At 42.7% G+C, this 22,805-nt stretch overlaps 1 protein-coding gene across 1 annotated transcript; it reads left to right on the top strand.

The window, feature by feature from the left end:
• The first annotated feature begins 15,725 nt into the window (after positions 1 to 15,725).
• LOC133024003 (hydroxycarboxylic acid receptor 2-like) lies at positions 15,726 to 17,855 on the top strand. Its single transcript, XM_061090942.1, has 2 exons — positions 15,726 to 16,259; positions 17,394 to 17,855. Exons 1-2 carry the CDS (start codon positions 15,726 to 15,728, stop codon positions 17,853 to 17,855), a joined length of 996 nt encoding a protein of 331 aa, XP_060946925.1.
• Positions 17,856 to 22,805: the final 4,950 nt, after the last annotated feature.

Genomic DNA, 22,805 nt, shown 5'->3' with positions numbered 1-22,805 from the left:
GAATATTTACTTTACTTTCTGGATGTTGTTTCGCAGCTGTGATTTCTTTATTTTTTTATCCTTATCAGTTTCAAAGAAAGTGGAAAGTGGTTCAACACATTTACAGTGTTTACAACAGCACAAAGAAAGTAATTCATAATTTTATTGAATCGTTATATCATCTTGTGAGTTGTGTTTAGTGCAGTTAGTAGAAACTTTCAACATTTATATTTGAGTTTCCAGACATTTAATTAATTTCACTGACAGACTCTGTGCTACATTAATAAGTTCATAACTTATTCAGATGAAAGTGCTGCCACATTATCTGGATCAGGAGAAATAGTGTGACACAAACATTTGAAAATAATATTTCCTGCCCATGTGAACACAAACAGTTATTCAGATTGTGTGACTCTGTTCTTTTCTCGCACTCGTCCTGATGTGTACTGGGTTTGCTGGCGTCCGTCGGGGTAGGTGGTCCGAACCGTCCCGTCGGGATACTCTCTCCTCTTGAACTGAGGAGTGTGGACGTCTCTTTCACCGCTGGGGAAATCAATCATCTTCTCCCCGGACCTGGAAGATAATCATAATCATGAGAAAACTTTATAAAGCACATTTAAAAACACCGTCCTTCAGTTTTCTGGGTCAGGAGAAGACGTCTTGTGGAATAATCTTTGCAGACAAACAGGCTGATGAACTCCAGCTCTTTGCTTTGAACCAGCTGTGAGTTCACTCCCACATCTCTCACACGGATGTTTCTGTTTGCAGTCGGCTGCTTTCAAAGCTCAAAGCCTCTAAGGATCCTCTGTCTGACCTGCTGACCCGATCAGTGGACGATGTGAAGCTCTGTCCCTGTGTGACCTCTCACTGTATGGAAGCTCCTCCTCCGGCTGCCCTGACCCTCTGACCCCGCAGACACCCTGAAGCTCGTCCTGACAGGAATCAGGAATCTTACGGTGAAACGAGAACGATGGTGCCGTCGCTGAAGATCGTCCTCTCGCTGCCGTCGGGCTCCAGAGACTTGATGGTCTCGTCTGGAAATACGATCTCTCTCCTCCCTCCAGGGTGTCGCTTCTCTGTTCACACACGGACACACACAACCAAAGTGTGAACAGAAATATTCAAACTTTATTTTGGAGAATAAACAATCGGTCTCCAAAGTCCTTATTTGTGCAGAAAACTTTCCAGATGCAGGTGATACTTTTCTGTAGGTTCGATTCTACAAGCAAAAACGCATACATTGTTTTGAAGCTTTAAATATAAGGAATATAAGAGATATGTAATATAAAACTCAAACTACACCAGTAGATTCACCGTCCGGCCTCTTACCGATCTGCTTGTTGGGGAAGTGAAGGATCTCCAGACCACTTGGGTGGGTGGTGTGTGTGATCTGTGCACCGGCATAATAATAAACCTGTAACACACACGTTCGACCGGGTGAAGCCTGAACACAAAGCTTCCAAACACACTCAGAGGAGTCAAACAACGCAGGCGGAGATCTCACCACTTTCCCGTCTTGTAAAACGTGTCTCATGTCTCCGTTGAAGAATGAGACGGTTTTTGTCTTCTGGGCAGAGACGATCCTCCTCGTCAGCAGGAGACTTCTGTCCCACAGACGAAGATCCGTCTGAGCAGAGAGACAAACCGTCCACATGGGGATTTAAAGATCTGTGAACACGCACTATTTATCTCCTGCAGGTAGAATGATGGATTATCTATCACTGGTTTGTTATGATGTGTGTTTTCATCTAGGGATCAATAAAATATACATATTTATTTATCTATCTGTTTATCCATCTGTTTATAATCACCTATGTAACATGAAACATCTCTGATAGATCTTGGATTTCTATGTTAGACTTTATTGACATACACAGTAAAAGAATTGAAAAAACTCTGCCAGTAAAAGTTGGCCAATTTTAGATTTTTTTGTTTTTATATTCACAGAAATACAAATTTTTAGATAGAATTTGATGTCTTTAACATTTAACAGCATTAAACTATTGATTAATCCTGCAAAATATATTATATTTAGTAAAATTTTATATTTAGTCAAAGTAATTTTATGTATTTCACTCCTTATTTAGGAAAACATGTAAATTATACAGTGAATTTATGGGAAATAACTCCTGAAGTGTTTGAGCTGTGAAGGTGAAATCAGGCTCGGGCAGCGTATCGACTTTCACTGCATGAACGTGTAATGAGGTCAGTCTGTTCTTCGACACCAGCTTTTGTTCGTGCTCATGAATTATTGCCGGGAAGCTTAAAGGCCACTTAACAGAGTTTTTACTTAAAACATTGAACTGCTGCTCAGTTAAAGTTATTGTTTCTTTACGGGTAAATTATCAGCAAATACATCAAAACACTTATATTCTCACTTCAACTGAAAGCTCGTCTCTCTCAGGAGTAAAAGAGAAAGCGATGGCCAGTAGAGGGCAGCACAGCTTCTTTCATTCATTCATTTTGTATTAAAAAGTTTGAAACAGACGTATTTATTAATGAATCTTTTCTGTATTGATCCCTAAATTGCTTCATAAAGACATTTGTAAAGGTTCTAACTTCATGTCAAACTAGGTTTAATATTTATTCTTTCGCATCTAAGAAAAGTAATGATTCCAGATCTCGGACAGCTGTACTATAAATATTCACTGTATATTTATTATTTTTATTCAAAGTGTTTCAGGTCCTTTAATATGACGACTGACTCTATAGTTGACTCTTTGGTGTGTTGAGACCTCGGTTCTACACTGAAACACCTCGAGTGCAGTGGAGCCTGTTGCCTTATAAGGTCATTGATTCAGGGTTTAGATCGTGCTCCTGATGAAACGACTGCAACACGCATCCACTCATCAACAGGTGGAATCCGTCCAGCTAAAATGAGCCATCACAGGACGTTACATGAAAACCTCAAAGAAACACGTGAGAGCAGCGAAGGAGGTGAAAACCAAGATGTTGTCGCTCGAGGCCCAAAGTGTGAGTGTGTGTGTTTCACGTGCAGGCGTTATCTCTGCAGCCTGTCCAGGAAATTCCTCTGCTCACAGAGATAAAGAACCAATGTGTCGAGCAGCTCGTCCGTCCTCTCAGCGTGAGACACCGGACTCGTCCACACTGCAGCTGACGTGTCCATCCACACAACCTGCATCTTAAATAACTTTACATAGAAACAAGCAGAACCTTATTCAGACCGAGGAGAGTGAACCAGAGAGAAGCTGGAACAGAGCACTGGCTGTTGTTGCTGATTTGAATTGATTTGTTTGAGCAGCAGCTTTTCTGGTTCAGGAAGCAGAGGATCATGGGTGATGTAAAGATATTTCGTTTCTTATGATTCATCTGTTTCGTCCAAAATATCAAAGTGTGTTTGATTGTGTGTGAAGCTCAAAGGCTCAGGAACAAGTGATTAAAACAACAACAAATCATCTAAATGAACCTAACAGGCCCCAGGCTCTGGTGTTGAGGGTGTAACTCGTGCAAGTGAAAACTCTGTGGTTTAAACCAGAATGTAACCGAGCAGGTTTTGTGGCATTAAGAGTTTTGTTCCATGCATAGACTTCAGTTCTTCAAACACACAACGAGCTGGAGACACTAGAGTCTGCTCGTGTGTTCGATGGAGTGAAACGAATCAGGATCCAGGATCATGTTCAGAACTATAAAGGATTGAAATGGAAGATGAGATGACAGGCTGATAAGATTCAGGGTCGATATCGAACCTGTGTTTGTTCCTCCTGGTCTGCAGTGCATCGCCCGGCCAGCAGACAGCGCTGTAGAGCGAGTGTCAGTCTCTTCCTCAGCTCGGAGTTTTCCCTGATCAGCTCCTGGAGGTGGCGTTGAACTACAGACCAATCACCCCCCCTCTGCTCACACTGAGGGACCTGCACACACACACACACACACACACACACACACACACACACACACATACACAGTCAGGTCACGACACTGGGAACTCTGGGTGTGATTCATGTGTGGCTTTAACTGATGATTTACAGAATTGCCCCATAGAGTGTTTTTCCAAGCTTCACCCCTGATGACCAATAAGTTTCCAAAACATTTGACTCAAAATGAAAGTGGCAGATTTAGGCGTGTCATCCCGAAACTGTGCCAGTGAGTTACCGAAGGATGTGATTAAACAATTACCTCCATTAATCTGTAGCTTTGTAAAACTGATAAACACCTGGACGGATAACGAAGCTAAGAACAAAACCATTTCTCCTCTTGCTGGGAACCATTGAGAAACTTCCTCCTCCTGTACAGAAACCCAGTTTGCCCAGCGCTGGTATTTAACCGTGACCATCACCTGTTCCACCAGCTTTTCTGACAGGCACTTTCCGAGCAGGTTAACACATCAGGGAGGAGAACAAGCTGAAACTTGTCCGGGTTCTTTCCGAAGAAGAAGAAAATCACAGCTAATGACACGAAGTCGACCTCGCTGACGTCCGTGAGAATATCTGTAAAATCTATCTTCATCATAGAGTTACAGGGAATAACACTCAGAGGTGTGAGCGCATCATCGCTTGGGCAATAAAACAACATCAGTAACCATCACAATATAACTACGGTTCAATATATACAATAAATACACTATTTACATAAGTATTTTGTTGTTTCTCAAATTTTTGTCATTTTCTGCTCCCAAAGAAGAAGAAATCAAAACCACAACTTTCACTCGAGAGCCAAAATCCCTCTTTAAACTTAAAACAAATATAGATATATAAAACATTCCAGTCGATATCGTTATAATTATCGATATCGAGTGATATGAAAAAGTTTGTCTTGATATAATTTGTGGTAATTTCACCCCATCACGGCCCCCTAGTCTAAATAAACACTGTCAAAGATTAGTTTGGTTAGTTTCTTATTATTTAAATTACATTTTATATCCTCAGATTGTGTACTTATATGTTGTGCTACCTATACATTAACTTAAACCTCTACTTAAATGTTGGAGAAACAGCATTTCAGTCCTGTATGTGTCCAGAAGTGAGAGGAAAGTTTCTTAATCCTCTTATTATCTCAGTGTATTGTTGCAGCGCTGCCATTAAAAAGCTTGTTCTCGACTCCACGCCAATGACAGTTAAACAGTGGGCGGGTTTTTATGGCTTCAGGGAAAACTAGGGGGGAAACGCAGGAGAGTAAATAATCCTCCGGACTCTGGCCCTGACTCAGGAAAGTGTGACGAGGGGTCGGCTCACCTGGAGAAGTCTGCGAGGAGCAATGGAAACGTGTTGTGAAACAGAAACCATGAGGTCACGAGAAATCTCTGTTTGTTGAGCAACGCTGCTGAACGGCTGCGGCCAAATCCAACCAAAACCCCCTGGAACTCCCGATGGGTTCAACCTGGGAGACAGGGGGGGGGGGGCGGCGTCTGGATCACACGTCTGAGGATTTATGGTGAAGACACAATGACTTCGTTGTGACCACTGTTGGAATTTCAAACTCTTTAACTATAGGTTGTGTCTGATTGAACTCCAGCCAAATAAAACTAGAGGCACTTTTGGCTAGATATTATGCCTTCATACAAATGATTTTAATAACTGTTGCTGCTTAGTGTTAATAATCAATCTTTAACTTCTTCACTCATTTCTAGCTTCTGATATTAAAGGCTTATTCCCTCAGATTCATTAAACTCACATAGAGTCTCACAGCTGTCTTGATAGGAGGTCAGACCGAGTGACGTTTTTGACTTAATTCTGTTTCATTGCTTTGGTTTCGAGGATCCGAATGTTTACACAGTCAGGATTGTTTTGATTAAGCAGGAAACATAATAATCTTTTCTCCAATTGTAAACAATTTTGCCCCACATTGCATCTGTGGTTCAAGGACTTTCTTGCCTAGCAACTATAGCGTCATTGGGAGTGTCTTCCTTTTCACGTCCGTATACCAAAAGCCAGGAGGATGGATTACGCCTGCGCACTTCCGAGGAGGAGGAACGAAGAACGACTGCTATAAAATGGACAGATGCCGGATGTTCATGGCGCTCTGATACAACTAATGTACTGGAAGCTCATTGCTTTGCTGTAACCTGTTCATTGTTTCCTAAATAAATACTTTGAGCAAACCGAATTCGGCGGTCTTCTCTTAAAGGATAAAAGAACACGCTTCAACACCACGACAACAGAGGCCGAAGCAGAGTAACGACTTGTTTAAGCTGCTTTTACGTACGAAGGGTGATTAAAACAATGTTTCTAACAATGAATAAGGCAACTAGTTAGTTAGTTAGTTGGTTGGTTAGCTGGTCAACGATCTCTCAGCCGACTCCTTCAACGAGCTTGCTGCCTTGTTGCTCTTGGGTCCGACCCTGTTTGCTTTCTCCAGGTGCCGTCCATCTTCATGCTGCATTCCACAGTTCTCTGACCTCCTGTTTGGAAGAAGTGCAATGGAACGCCCCTCAAGAATTCCACCTGGTGAAGATTTATCTCCCCAGAGTGCCCAGCTCTCTTCTTTTAAATCCATGCTGAAGACTTCACACCCACGCCCTTGTATTAAATCATTATTTCAACACTTTTATTTCTTCTTAAAGGCTTATTTGTGTATTGTGTAATGTTGCTTTCACAATTTGTCATGAGGCCTTTTTGTATTTCACTGAGGAGAGTGTGGGATTCGAGCCTGTGTGTGAAGAGCCTCCCACCGGACACTGACCTGGACGTCCCTCAGCAGGTTGTCGGGTCGGAGTCGATCCCTCGCGGCCTCTCTCCTGGTGAAGAGCCTGTTTCCTCCTTGTTCTCTGCAGACAGACTCAGTGAATACTGCAGAACTATTAGAATTATTAAAGACTGAACAAATAAAAACAGAACAGGAGAGAGAACTTAATCCGTCCTGAAAGTGAAAACGCCGCAGGGTCCTTCATGCATGTCCTTTTCTCACATCTCCTTTGTTCGTTTAGCAGGATTACGCAACAGCTTCTCCAACGGATTAATGTGGCACTTGGTTTTATGAGTCAGAATTCTGGTGCAGATCCAGGATTTTTCACTTTCTCTAACATTGTGAGATTGTGAGAGGACGTTTTTCAACATGTTGGTTGATTACTCAGAGGATAATTAAATGGTTGTGTTGAGTGAACTAATGTCCCTGAGTGTGTGAAACCTGCTGAATAGAGATCCGGGGCTAGTGAGTTTAAATCTGGTTTCATTAGGGGGCAGTTGGGTTCTTGGTGCAGGTGTGAGTTCTACTGAGTGAGATTCTATACAATATAATGTTGTTGTAACATTTTTGTATGTAAAAAGACGTGTTAGCTGGAGAAACAAGATAATCACCCAGAGAGATGAAACCTACTTCCTGCAGAATCTAGAGCTGCTCAGATTCAGCAGATCACTGATCACTTCACACACGATTAACTAAAAGATTGTTCTTACCTGTGAAAGTCCCACAATGTTTGTGCCGCTTTTGTTTTATCTGCATCATCGGGTTCAATCTCAGGTTTCAGCGTCTTCTGAACCGCTGGAAATATAAAAACATAAACAACAGAGATCTTAAAGATGATCCACACGAAGGGAAACCCCAGCACAGCCTCCCTGTGGGAAGATGACGTGACGTCGCAGCCTTATATTGTTGCTGGTGTCTCCATAGAAACAGGATTAATTCAGATTAGACCTCTTTAAATAACAGTAAAGCGTCTCTTTGTGTTTCACTGCACATCCTTTCTCTTGTTTCTATTAATTTTATCAGGCTCTTTTATTTATTTATTATTATTTGTTTTATCTATTTATTTGTGTCGTTATTATTAGGGCCCAAGCACTGACAGGCACTGACAGACGTGAGGCCCTATTGAAATTTTAACGATTATTATTATTATTATTCAGGCAAATGAATTGGCTTTTTGAGGGCTTTAACATGCTCAAAATTTCATTATTATTGATATTTCATTTCCCCAACAGGGCATATAGGTAAAGGATTTAATAGAATAGAATCGACTCTTTTATTTATTTATTTATTTAAATTATTGATGTTTTATCCCCTAGATAACTAGATTTATATCTAAAAGGAAGATATAATATATTAAAATATAATAGTCAATTTGATCTTTTTGTTGTTTGACAAATTTTGCGCCAATCCAGGAAATGGTTGAGATATATCAATTCAGACTGAAGTGATCGACAGATTAGCGGAAAAAATCTCGATGTCAAGTTGCATTATACAATGTTAAACAATATCCAAAAACAAAGCTTCGTACTGAACAAAATCCATGTTGATTTGTGCAGGATAACACAATTCATTATATTTATGAATAATAATAATAATAACAAGACCTAGAGTCTCTAGAAGAGCAGTGAGGTTCTTCTTTTTTAACATCGTGAGGTATGAGCTCTACCGAGTGACACTCTAGTTTAAGATATTAGTCGGTGCATCATAACATCATAACATGCAGCATTCATATGTAATAACATTTACTTTATGTTAGTATTTACATATAAATGTTTAGTTTTCATCATTGAGATTGATATTTACTAACCAGCATCGTGAATAAAAGAGCCGTCTGGAATAATAAGTCATTGTTATTAATTTTTTATTTTAAATTTTCAAAGAAACAGTTTAATAAATAATGCAGGTCTGAAGGGGGGTGGGGGGAGTGGGTCATTCAGGATGAAGGGATGGATGAGGGAGAGGAAGGATGAGAGAGATTAGGACTAGCTCTGGATTTAAAGGAGAAAAACAGGGGAACAACTTGCTCCTCTCCATACTTTCCCCCTCCTTCTTCTCCTCCTTCTCCTCCTTCTCCTCCTTCTCCTCCTTCTCTCTCTCCAGTCACTCTTTCTTCTCCTTCTTTTCTCTCTTCTTCAGTTCTTTGCGCTCCTTCTTGTCCTGCTTCTCTCTCACCAGTCGCTCTTTCTTTTCCTGCTTATTTGTTTCTTTCTTCTCCTTCTTTTCTCTCTTCTTCAGTTCTTTGCTGTCCTTCTTCTCCTTCTTCTCTCTCTCCAGTCGCTCTTTCTTTTCCTGCTAATTTGTTTCTTTCTTCTCCTTCTTTTCTCTCTTCTTCAGTTCTTTGCTCTCCTTCTTCTCCTCCTTCTCTCGCACCAGTCGCTCTTTCTTTTCCTGCTTATTTGTTACTTTCTTCTCCTTCTTTTCTCTCTTCTTCAGTTCTTTGCTCTCCTTCTTCTCCTGCTTCTCTCTCACCAGTCGCTCTTTCTTTTCCTGCTTATTAGTTTCTTTCTTCTCCTTCTTTTCTCTCTTCTTCAGTTCTTTGCTCTCCTTCTTCTCCTCCTTCTCTCGCACCAGTCGCTCTTTCTCCTCCCGCTTATTAGTTTCTTTATTCTCCTTCTTTTCTCTCTTCTTCAGTTCTTTGCTCTCCTTCTTCTCCTTCTTCTCTCTCACCAGTCGCTCTTTCTTCTCCTTCTTTTCTCTCTTCTTCAGTTCTTTGCTCTCCTTCTTCTCCTTCTTCTCTCTCGCCTTCTTCTCCTTCTTCTCCTTTTTCTCATTTTTGACCTTCACCTTGTCCGAGTCGGTCCCAACGGTGAGATCCTGAAAAGACAGAGACACAACACAAGTCTCAACATTTTCTTCCTCAAAGTCTAAACATGAACAAAACTCACAATCCATATAATTAATATCTGAAAGGATCTGATGCAACGTACCTGAAGCTGAATGTTCTTCAGTATCCGGCTCTGAACTTCCTTGGCCTCAAGTAACAACCACTTCTCCGTCATCCTGAGCTTGTTCAGCAGATCCTCTCTCTGCTGGAGGCCGACCTCCTGCTCCAGGACGCTGCTCCTCAGCTTCTCCTCGTAGTTCTCCTGCAGAGCTGCAACTTTCACCTTCCAGTCATTTTCCACTTTCTGAAGCTCAGTGGTCAGGGAGATGTTTTCTTCCACTTTCACTTTCATCGTGGTCTTCACATCCTCAAGCTCCTTCTCCAACTCTTCCTCTCTGGCTATAACAGACAGCACCATGTTGACACAGTCGTCTCTGGCCTGATTCAGACGTGAGAAGGTGGAGTCCATGTACTCCTTCAGAGATGCGTTCTCCGCAGCCAGGTGCCTCTTCAGAGCAGCTTTCTCTGCCACATGCTCCTGTATCACTGCGTTCCTAGCAGTCAGCTTCTTCAGTGCCGTGTTCTCTGCAGCCAGAGCAGCTTTTTGTGCCGCCTGCTTCTGCAGATCTGAGTTCTCTTTCACCAGAGCTGAGTTTTCAGCAGTCAGCTGCTTCTCCAGACGAGTTTTCACTGCAGCCAGAGCGGCGTTTTGTTCCGCCTGCTGCTTCAGATCTGTGTTCTCTTTGGCCAGAGCTGAGTTCTCCTGCTCTTTCAGACCGATGTTGACTGCAGCCAGGAACGATTGCTCTGCGGCCTGGCTCCTCAGTGTAGCATTTTCAGTCGCCTCCTCCTTTAGAGCATCGTTCTCAGCAGCGAGCTCCTGGTTCTTCCTCCTTGTGTCCAGCAGCGCTCGGCGGAGGGCCTGCAGGATTTTGGTGACACTGACCCCCCCATGTTGGGCAGCATCATCAGACAGCATCTGTCCAAGTGCCTGAAAGACACAAATATACACATAACATGTAAAACACAGTCCCATCCTAACTTCAGATATACTCAATGAATTTGAGACATCTACACACGTCTGATTTTAGAGTCTGTAAAGCTACTGTAAGGTCAAGAAATAAAAGACAATTATGTTTTGAAGTGGTTTAAAACTAAAAACAGTTGAACCTACTTGGTCTCCTGAGCAGTGGATCCTCTTCATGTTGGATGAACGCAGGTGATCCATCGTAACAAAGTTGTTTTGAAGTATTTTGAACGTGAAGCGCTGGTGACGGTTGTCTATCGGTTTAAGGACTTTGTCGTTGATAAGATTCCCGTTTAGCTGTCGTCTACGAATAATTGTTGAGTCTGATTCTGCTGAGATTGTGTTTCTCCTTTATATGTTAGTCAATTGGCTTTGATCTGGAATTTAGAGGTGTATTTAAAGTATCAAAGTATCGAAGGACTGTTGTTGTTTGTATTATGTGACCTGGACGGAAACATCAAAGCACAAACTGGTTGAGGTGGATTGATTAATTGAAATTTTTTTTAAATAACCCAGCATGGCTCCTATAATGAAATCACTTCAAGACTTTTACACAATATTAAACTATAGAATATCATTTCTCTATATAAATTCAACAAAAGAAGACACAAACACGACCCCCCTCCCCCGTCTTCTTACTGTTCTTTTATTCAAAAATAAAATGAAATAAAAGAGACGCAGAATATAGTAAAGGGTTTCATGTGCCAAATATACATTTAGTATGTATTTTGTTATTTTCTGAATAATAAGCCATTTTGCCCAATAAAAATTCCTCCAGAATACCTACATTTTCACCACTTTCTAATTTTCTGAAAATTTTGGTAAGAATTTAAGCGTTAAAGCCTCGAAAAGACAATTAATTTGCCTGAAAAATAATAATAATAATCCTTATAATGTCAATAGGGCCTCACTGTCTGTCAGTGCTCGGGCCCTAATTACATTGAAATAAAACTGTTAAATAAACATTATGTTAAAATTACCAAGAGTAATATTTTGCTGCTGAAGAACAGAACCATATCCAGGGTTCAGGTCCTGCTTCTGTTTCCGTGGTAACATCCCTCCGTCCTCATCCTCACTGGGAGCGGCGCTGGTCAAACCTTCCTCTGAGCAGCTGAACTGGGAATCCTGAGGGCCGCGGCGGGGGGGGGGCTTGGGAAACTGGTGACTCCGGTTATCCTCACCCTCGCCGCCGCTGTCACCGCCGCTTCTCACCGAGGAATGTGTGGGAAACGTGCTGCGAGTCCGAGGTGCTGAGGCCGGGGGGGCGCCGCTCGCTGCTGCAGCTTGTTTCTGACCTTTGACCTTCGAGGCCGCGTTTCTCCCTGGCCTCCACTCGCCGCACCGGCAGAGATGAAAGCGTGTTTTGGTTTCATGGCGGCCTGTGGATCGAGTTACCACGCCGGAGCTTGGGATTCTCTGGATGTGGTCGTTCACTGTCTCAAAACTAACAATAACTTCCTGGTGTCTCCGGAGCCGGGGGGGGGACACGCTGCTCGGGGGGGGGGACGTGTGGTGACGCTGAACTAAATCTGATTCCTCCGCGGTGTCGGGATGTTTTGGCGTCCAGACGCGTGGGCCGTTCTGCTGGAGGATCGTTTCCCACCGATCCTCCGAGGTGACTCCACCGGGCGTTTCTCCTGGAGGTGCTGCCAGTTCAATCTGACCTTTGACCTCCTCTTCACCCGAGAACTTTGCCGCAGTTTCACCCATGTTTCCCGTTTCCCGATGCTTCGGCCTCTTCTCCGAGCTCACACACGCTGTCAGCTCGGAGAGTGATTGGATTCCTCTGGACTCTCTCTCCTCTAAATGGCTCGTCCCTGTGGATTTGTATGTTTGCTGTTGTGACTGAAATGGCAAATTCCCATTCCCTTCCTTTTTCATGTGATTTTCCCGGATCTCTTTTACTCGGACTGGGACTTGAACCTGGGAAACGTCCTCGGTTTGGGCCGGAGTCTTTCTCTGTGGGGTCTGAGGAGTAAATAAACCAAAGTGAAAGTCCTGTAAAGTCCCGAACTCCTGGCTAAACTCAGGAAGGCTCACCAGCTGTGTGCTTCCATCTTTAAAGAGCTTTGATGAGGCGGGGGTGAACCTCTGGACGCCCGAGGTCGACTTCCTGCTGCGCTGCTGCTGCTGCTGGCGGAGAGACGCCGTCCTCTGGAGCTCCTGCTGGTCACTGACCTTCAAATTATTTCTGTTCATCCTGGAAACGTTCTCTCGTTTCCTCCAGAAGTGACGTCTGTCTTTCGAACTCACCGAGGCTCCATTGTTCTGGGAAAACAACAACAATCCATATGTTCATATTCAATGTGGCAGTTAAACCTGAATGGTGAGAACCAGGGAACAGATGAAATAAGGATTTCTAAACGTCAGGTTCTATCACATGTATTTGTTAAAACAATGCAAATCTGTTTTTAAATATAAAAGCAATGAAATTATTGTTTTTCTGACGTTTAGTTTAGTTTTTATATCTTTTATATATTATTATTATTTTTTATATAGTTTTTTCCTTATGTGCAGTACTTATTGTGTTTTTATGTTCTATGTTCATTGTATGCACCGTTGACCAAAACAAATTCCAGGTAGGTGTAAACCTACTTGGCAATAAAATATATTCTGATTCTGATGTTTCTTCTTCTAATTTTGATGTTTTCCCTTAGTTTTGCTTTTTGCTAATTATACATGTAGAGGTCGTCTAGCAGGTGCCTGATTGACCTCTGTACCACAGTAAATGACAGTTTATACTAAACTAAAACATGATATATATATATTGTACCTCCAGCTGTTTGGAATCATGAGCTTTGTGCTCTCCAACAAACTCTCCGAGATCCTCGAAGCTGTCAGTCCGGTCGCTCCCTGTGACACAAGGTAACTCTGAAAAATAAGTTCATCCTAATAAACGTTAACGAGAGCTTCATTATAACTCTAAAGACTGATTAGTAGATAATGTAGTAATGAATCAGTTTATATAATAACACATTCAAATTCACTAGATCCTGATTTTTATTTGGATCTGCACCAAATTACACACACTCACAAACATCAGTCCCCTAAACATGTTTATTTCTAAAAGATCCATACATTTTTTATAATAATATATATTTACATATATTCATTATAATAGTCAATAATAAAATTGTATTCTCTAGTGCTTTCAAAACAGCACAAAGAACAAAAGAACAAATTTAAAGGATTCCCTATTAAAAAGTATGAGGATTTAAATGACGTTAGCCAGAAACTACTTTTCTGTCAAATTCCTTTTTGAGGCAAATCCACAAATTTGTGAATCGTTAGTATCAGAAAAACCTTAGTACACGGTGATATTATCCCGAGAGACTCTGCAGGTGTAGAGAAGCTTCAAGGAGCTCGAAGCCAAAACATGTGACCTCTGGAGTGTCAAACCTCTCGAGCTCCTGCGAGGTTTGTCTGCCTGTGATTTATAGTCGGAGCTACAACTTCTCCCGTGCGTGTCAGTGGAGTCACAGCTCCGCTCGGTATTCCGGGGACAGTAGTTTGATTGTTTGTCTCACTGACAGGCTGCAAATCTCCCAGAAGCCAAAAACAAACCAGGATCTCATCTTCCTTCAGGTTTATTCATTTGAATTAAACTGTTTCGAATCACTGCTGTTGTGCTTTTGCATAAACTCACCTGCTTTACTCTGAAATATGTTTTAATAAAGCTCGTTTCTCAGTTTTCCTTTTGTGCAGTTCGACAGCACATTCTTCCAAAAGCGTAAATTACATATTTCATATTCTTGATATTCTTTAAAAACAGCAGCATTTGAACATCGTAGGGAAACATTTGAGATAGTGTCAGAAAACTGAATATATAACAATGATCCGGTTGGTTTAAGACATTTTAATGATTGTTACATATTAAAGATTAAAACCCAACCGCAGGTAACTGAGTAACCAGCGCTGTGAACAATTAAACCATCGTGTGAGGAGAGGATTGCGACGAGGGGTCAAGGTTCAGTTGTAAAGAAGTGGAGGGGGGGGACAAACACAGAATACTGATATGGTCCATTTTAAGACAATATGAATTAAATCACTCGGGACAAAGCTTTATAATAAAACATGTTTAATCCTGTCTCCGAATAAAACCGTTCGAAGACCGTTAGAGAAAAGAAATGTTCGTGAAACAAATCAAATCAAACACAATTTATTACACAAGTTCCTGTTTGGAATTTTTTTAAATCGAACGCGCTCCAGAGGTCACGTCTTCTCAGCGTCTCAGGAACCTCTTCTTGGAAACAGGCTGGATGTTGGACGAGCTGTCTGGACTTGTCTCCGAAGTGGAGAAGGAGTTTGAAGCATGCAGAGTTGAGCGCTGCCCCCCCCCCCTCGCCTCCTTCCCTACAGAAATCCTCCTCCCTCAGGACTCCGGCATTCCACGCAACTCATTTCTACTTTCCCTTACATAGTAGAGAGCATGGCCGGCGACGCTGCACGTGCCCGGGCGTAAATCTGTCACCGATTCCCAGGGATCCACATCTGCGAGTTTATATCCGAACGTCCCTTCGCTGCAGTTTCAGCATCTGCGGAGACGTTCAGTTATAAAAACCCAGGAGCTTCAGAGAGGAACAGAAGCTTCTGGGATTCACTGAGGCCTCGGAATGGAAAAACAGTTGATTCTCACAGTTCGCGAGGGGAAATAAAAGGTGTTTTCACTTTGGATAAAAGTCGTATCAGTCGTCTTCTATCAGCTCGACTGTTTCCCTCACTCAAGGAGTTTCACAACTTCTGATTTCATCATTCTAAGAAGGAATTCTGCAACTCAGTCTTCATTTGTTATCCAAAGCGAACCGGTCCGAGCTTCCTTTTGGGAAATTAGCATTTCAAATGTTGCATGTGGCTTGTCTCTGCCCTTTCCAGCCCCATTGGCCCCGGAGTGGGAAAGCAGCTGGTGACTCACCTCCTCAGGCCGTGAGGAGGAGCCACAGGGACGAGGCTGAGCAGCTCGGAGACAGAATCAGTTCCAGACTCGGTGCCGACTCTCGCACAACAAGACACACAACCCAGAAGGACTCGGGGATCCCAGACACACAAGAGAAGACTGGAAGGAGGATTGTTGAGACGCTGTCCCAGGACTGAGAGAAGGGAGAGCCAGGAGGTGGAAGAAACTTGTTTGGCAGGATTTTTTTCTTTTTTGTTTGAGTGTGTGTTGTTGGAAGGTGATATTTCCTCGTCACTCTAGAAAAGAATACTTTGCACCCTGCAAGGTTCTTTCTTGCTCAACAGGTGCAAACAACCGTTGAAATGGAAAACATCACCTTACAGAACATTGAGGATTGTGAAGCCACAAACAAGAACCTGTACAAGTTCTATGCGGCTGTCATGATTATCATTTTCATCCTGGCTCTGCCTCTGAATGCCTCCGTCCTCCACCTCTTCATTTTCAAGCTGAAGTTCTGGAAATCCAACAGCAACAACATCTTCCTCTTCAACCTGGTGCTGGCTGACATCCTGCTGCTCTTCTGTTTGCCCATCAAGGCGTACAACTTCATCCACGGGGAGCGGAGGAGCACCAACGACGTGGTGTGCAAAGCCATGCTCTTCATGTTGTTTCTGAACCGAGGGGCCAGCATCGCCTTCCTCACCGTGACCTCCATCGATCGATACTTCAACGTCGTGCATCCCGGCCGGAAGAACCTGCTGCGCGCCCTGAAGAAGTCTCCTCAGATCTCGATCTTCATCTGGGTGCTGCTGCTGCCGCTCACCATCCCCACCATGCTGGAGACCTTCGAGTGCTGCAACAGCCACAGCCAACAGAGAGAGGACACTCTGATCAAGGTAATGAAATCCTTCCTTCTGTAGATTTCCACCTGCTCTTCTATATTCATTACTTGAATCAAATCCACGGGGAAAAGACGTCTACCTACTACTTCCAGAAATCTTAGTTTGTCTGTAAATGTCTCAAGAAACATTTCTCTTATTGGCTTCACACTCGGCCTGTGGACTGTTAGAGACCCAATGATATGCAGTTTTCAATCTGGTGTAATTTGGACACATGACACGTTCAATATGACAAAAGTTTAAATAAACAGGCGACTCTGTAGCAGCGGCGTTCCTTAAACGTATCATGTTCTCATCGTGGATTTGTTGCGACAGAGTCAGCTGACAAAAAAGAGAAAACTAAAAGTCCCGCGGCGTCTGAAAAATAAACAAACATTTCAGTAGAAAGGGAAAATTTTGAATTTAGCATCCAATTTTTCACAAATTTCAGTTTATACGGAGAAAGGTGTAAAAGATAAAAACTAAATACTGCTGCAGCTGCAACGAAAGGTAGGGTTAGGGTTACCCTGACCCTGACCCTAACCCTAACCATATGACTGACTCTAACCCTGACCCTGACCCTGACCCTGACCCTAACCCTAACCATATGACTGACTCTAACCCTAACCCTGACCCTAACCCTGACCCTAACCCTAACCCTAACCCTGACCCTAACACTAACACCGTGCAGAGATAAAAACCCAAACTGTTCTCTTGAGAAATTCAAAGTTCGCATAAAACACACACAGGGTTAATGTGAGCAAACAGTTTCTCAGCCTGAACACACACGATAACCGTGTCGGAAAAAATAATAATAATAATACAATGAAGAAGATGAGAAGCCACAGATGAAGAATGTGGGCCCATGGAATTCTCCATGTAGTAGGTGGGGGGGGGGTTATCTCATCCACTTATAATGGAGCCTGTTTCCAGGGCTATTTTTACACCGACAAAGCAGAGCTTTAGTTTGAGTGAGTCAAATTACACAAATTACACAACACATGTCTGACTACATGTCCGTTTGGACATGTAGTCTTTTTAGTTTCTGATCCTTTGTCACGTTTGTTAAGCAACACTTACTAAACTAGTCATAAACAAGCCTTTGTTAGTGATGTCCATGTCAATAAAGTTGTTCTTCTCTTTGTGCTGCAGAGCGTGGTGGACAGTTTGAGGGAGGTGGTCTTCTTCACTCAGATCGTCATCCCCTTCGTCATCCTGGTCTACTGCACGGCGAGGATCGTCAACCGGCTCCGGAAGAAGACCGTGGGCGACACCACCAAGCTGCGGAGGGCCGTCTTCCTGGTGTCCTCTGTCATGGTGGTCTTCTCCGTCTGCTTCCTGCCCTGCACCATCGCCAGGATGCTGCTGCTCATCGTCCGGGTCAGAGACAAGAGCGACAAGCTGCAGGACGGCGCCGCCGTGGCGTTCGACGGCCTCATGGTCCTCTCCTACATGGACTGTCTCCTGGATCCGCTGGTCTACTGCTTCTGCAGCACCAAGTTCAAAGGTCTTTATCTCTCCAACTATTTCCCCTTCCTGGTGAAAGGAGATCCGCTGCCGATAGAAAGCTCGACAGGAAACACGCCAAAGCCGCAACGCAGTAACGTGATTTGAAGTCGATGGAACGCAGACGTGTGTGTTTTCTTTCCAACATGAAACTGTCTTCGTGCCCCAAAAAATGACTTAATGACAACAAGTCCATGACAGGATCGGTTGCTCCTTCTTAGCTTGTTTGTTGATTTTTACGCTGCCGTTTGATTTGTTTACTAATGTCACAACGCTATGAATTGTGGGTAGAACCCCTTAGTGCGGGACGGTTTCACAGTGGGTCGGTCCTGAGCGTTCACCAGGAACACGCTCAGAGTCCGTGAGGCCTTCAGGGGCGACACGGGGCCTTAGCTTCCGTTTAGTACAACGTGAGGAAGTGGAGACGCGTCGTCCATCTTTATTTATCTATGTTTTGTTTAGATCATATAACTGTTGGTGGATTTTCTTGAGGGAAACATAAGGGTCTTTTATTAAGGGCGATACCTCCCAGCTAAAGCATGCACATCTGTTTCTCCTGTTTGGCTTGGACAATGAAATGAGCGGCTGAGTTACGACCATGAGAGATTCCTTCCAAGCGCAGGAATCTTATCTGTCAAACCCGTCTGAGCTCCCACTGTGAAACAAGCCCCAGTGGTTTGGATCGAGACTCGGTGAATAAAACCAAAACCACCACAAAGTGTTCCAGAACAAGCCCAGAAAAGAAGTCGAGAGAAGAAGGGTTTCTATTATATTCACAAGCATGAATTCCTGGATTTGTAAAATCAGATGCATATGTGACCAGAGTTTATTCAAAAGGCCCCATACAGGAAGCTGCTGGTTAATAGGGATTTAATGAATTGTACAACTGTTTATACTGTGTAAATATATAGAGACAGATGGGTGTATTTATACTGTAAATATTTTTTTCTTTTTTTAAGCAAGTTTTAATAAACCATCCCTCATTATGCTGGGAAGCTCTTCACAAACCTGTGGTGATTTAAAGTCATAACTTTATAATCCACCTGACTGGATTGTACGTGATTAATAATGAATCATTTTAACTCACAGACAAAACAAATACACACAAACCTAAATCCAACACACAAAATCCACACACACAGTTCTGTCAAACTGGGATTTGAACCGAGGACCTCTTGTTGTGAAGCTCCGCCCTCTGATGACCACAGAGCCAAACTTCTGCTTCTGAAGGGTCCTTGGGCAACACAACCGACACACAAACTGCACCTTACAGCTGACACAACATGTGTGTGAGTGACGCATGATGCACTGTGCGAATGAACGGGTGAACGGCTGAACTGGTGGAAAGAACCTCGAGGGTCATCAGGTGGTAAATAAATACACAACGTTTACGATGTTGATTATGAATCATCTCAACTCGCGACTGAACAAAGACGCCATGAGTCACCGGTGGGGGGGTCATTCTCACCTGGATGACGTCATCAGCAGTGACACATTACACAACGAGTGACCAGGTGTGTTGTTGTCTGGCGATTGTGTGTTTAATATCACGTGAATGTTACTAATCAGAGTGTCACCAGTAACGTCCAGCGACACAAGGAGACGTTTGTGTTGTGAGATATTACGCAAATCAAATAGTGAATTAATGACGAGAAGAGGGGACCCCCCCCCCACACACACACACACACACACACACACTTCAGAGTTTGGGTAAAGAGAGTCTGCTGGAGAAAAATCCAGGAAACCAAAAGAAGGGAGCGACATCCACAGCTGAACTACGACGAGCATACGACCACGTGGAAGAAAATTAAATTCAGACATTTCCAGAATATTTTGTTATCAGTGAAACTTATAACATACTCTATATTCATCATTTTAAAACAGGCAACACGTAGCCTTAACTTACGCCTTTATTCTTGTAATATTACAACTTAATTCTCATAATATTATGACTTTATTCTGAGATTTCGTTTCCCTTCGTTTCCCTTCTACTCTGTCGAAGCTCTTTTAAAGTTTGAAAGTTTTAAAGCTCTCTACTAACGACCTGATTAAGGAACGAGACCGACGCCCACTTTTGTCCACAACACACAAACAAAGACTGAACTGTCCACGATGCTCAGAGAACAATGTGTCAGTGTCTGAAACACACTGCAAACACTAAGTGAAGACCAACACAGGAGTGAACTGAACTTAGATATGTCAACGTGTCTCTGTTTACTTTGTTTAATGTGTACAAAGCACTCTACACAATGTACCAGCAGTGTGCATGAGTCATATGTATATAATTATATATATATATATATATATATATATATATATATATATATATATATATATATATATATATTTCAAGTAGGACAGGGGACATGTTTAAAGTCCTCTCTGCCCAGAAGGTTGTTGTTCGTTTGCTGTTTGTTTGTTTGTCTGTTTTCAAGCATGATGACATAAAAAATATTCTTCATGAATTACTATGAAACAAACTCATTGAACTTTAGTCTGGATCCAGGGTTTAATGTTTCCACTTTCTTTGACATTGCAAGACAAGACATGTTTTTGAATTTGTCCCCAGTTTCTCAAAGGACACAAAAATCAGAATCAGACACATTTAGTCGACTGAAATATACGAGTGTGTAACATTTGGTGCTGCTTGATTGAATCTAAGGAGACTGTGTGTGTGGAGGCGTGTGTTCTACTGAGTGACATAATTACTGTCTGTCTGCAGGATTACTCAAAAAACTACAGAACCGATTCCCATTAAGTTTTATTGCAGGGGTGGGGTATGACCTCAGGAAGAAACCATTTGATCTGCAGGGGTACGTGTTCCCGAGCATGTAACGTGAACGTGTTCTATGGGCGTCCTTAAAAGTGCATGAACACAGAAAGAAAAACAGCAACCACCACACATAGAGAGCTGCAACTCATCTAAATTAGTTCAGGTAATTTGGCCTGTAGGTGTTTGATGGGGTCATGTACACATGCGAGTCTTGACACGTCGTCCCGGCAGGAATGCAGCAGAGTTGCAGCTGTATTAGTCTGATCCTGGATAAGCACAAGCAAACACTGCAAATGTTCTCATGTGTTGTGATTCCTCAACGCGTGAGATCAAATAAAAAGAAGAATTCTGTGTAGAAGAAGTTTTCATGAGAGCAAACTTCTCCTGAACTCCAATAATCCATTACATGTAAGAAATGTACACAAGGTATTACTATGACTTGGACCTTTACATGTAATTATTCTGCTCTACTTATCCCAATAATTGCTTTATGAAACAATAGCAGCAACACAGAGGGAAGTCAACAATATGAGCTGATGACGTGAGTAGAAAGGAATGTGTGAAGGATTCTCTGTTTCTCAGGTGAGTTTGTTTGTGTAAATACTTTTGTTACCGCTACTGAAATATGATAATCTATAAATACATTCCTGCCGACAGATCCTTGGTCTGCGTTCAGGTGAGAGAACTATGAGGATGAAATCTGAGTGAATCATCAGACTGTGATTAGTGGAGGTTGGCGTCCAGGAAATCTCATGTGTCAACACACTCCTGCACCGCTTCTCAGGTGGAGGAAAAGAGGGTGTGGTTTTCTTTTGTTGCTTTAACGTGCACCTTGAATAATAAAGTGTTGATCCGAGCGATAGATGCTTGAAATTCCTGCACTTTGAAGCAACAAAAGAAACATGGGAGGCGACTTAAGTTTAACCACACATCACAACATTAAACAAGTTCCTCAAGCTGCTGATATAAAATGAATCCGACAATAAGTTCATATCTCCGCTAAGGCCCAACAGCTGCCTTAAATTCACACCCCTAAGAGAGCTCATTTAAATAGATAGATTTAACACACACACACACACACACACACACACTCATTACCCAACAACACACTCATCTCCCACACAACCACACACTCATTCCCCACACAGGAAACACATGATAGACGTTCTCGTCTTCGACCAAACCTCCAGATTAACAAAGTGTGAGGAAGTCGGGCCTTGATCTGGTTTGATAACTAGAGACCGTAGTTGTGTGTTTGTGTTACTCGAGCACTTTGAGCTGCATGTCATGTATGGACTGTGCTAAATAAATTAATAAAGTTTATTTATATTATTTATTATCACACACACACACACACTAGTTTCAGACCACAAAGTCATTCCCAGTCTCCTGTAAATAACCGATACTAGAATTTATTAAGGTTCTCATTAATTGTTTTGGCTGTGAAGTGTAATGAATGGAATCAGCCACAGGAGGAACTCTACTCTTTGTAAATCCACTAGTTTTTAAAAACAGGGTTGGACCTGTGACCACGGAATCTGGGTCAGATCAGCTCAGCTGTTGTGACTGTGTTGGCTGGTTCTTACTGAGACATGCTGGGGCAGGAGGGACCCGGGGCCTCCTTCCATCTGATGGAGCGGATGATACTGGGAAAGGTGGGAAGGCTGGGAGCTGAGGGGTGGAGAGAAAACACAGAGAATGGTTGTTAGGGTTCCAGGAGAAAGAGTGAAGAGGTTTTCTGTCACATTTCCTCATCGGCTGTGAGTTGTTCCTCATTCAAATCCTCAACCCGTAAGACAGAGACATTTAATTGAGGTTTGATATTTTTACAGTTTAATTATATTAATTTAATAAAGACCATCAGAGCGGTGCTAACGAACCCACCTCCTCGGAGTCTGTCCGTGTCAGCACAAGCGGCGAGCCAATCAGGAGCGAGCAGACAGGAAGCGTCCGTCCTTCACGAGACACAGAGAGAGAGACAAGAGAGAGAGAAGATGAGATCACTGAGGGAGATGAGTTGAGTTTCTGAGAACTGCTGTGTAGGAAGCATGAGAGAGAAGCTCTGGTAACCTTCACTCTCCATTAAAACTCAAAGGGAATTATACAGGTGTTTTAAAACAGGTCCTCAGGAACCAGCGAGATGTCCGTGTGGTTAGACCAGAGTCTGAAATAAGAGAAAGATTTCCAACTCAGTTCTCATTTCACCGAATATGAATTTGTCATTCCCTGCGGTTGCTCAAGCAAACTGTGCCAACTCGCAGATTCCGTGGAAATTCTGAAAGATC

Source organism: Limanda limanda, chromosome 18 (genome assembly GCF_963576545.1).
Source record: "Limanda limanda chromosome 18, fLimLim1.1, whole genome shotgun sequence".
NCBI lineage: Eukaryota > Metazoa > Chordata > Actinopteri > Pleuronectiformes > Pleuronectidae > Limanda > Limanda limanda.
Note: the sequence above shows the minus strand (reverse complement) of the source record. Positions and strands in the feature narration are given on the sequence as shown.

Excerpts from the sequence above, each read along its gene's own strand:
- LOC133024003 (XM_061090942.1), top strand. The coding sequence starts at position 15,726 with ATGGAAAACATCACCTTACAGAACATTGAGGATTGTGAAGCCACAAAC. Across the intron at positions 16,260-17,393 it reads GAGAGGACACTCTGATCAAG|AGCGTGGTGGACAGTTTGAG; the intron begins GTAATGAAATCC and ends TTTGTGCTGCAG.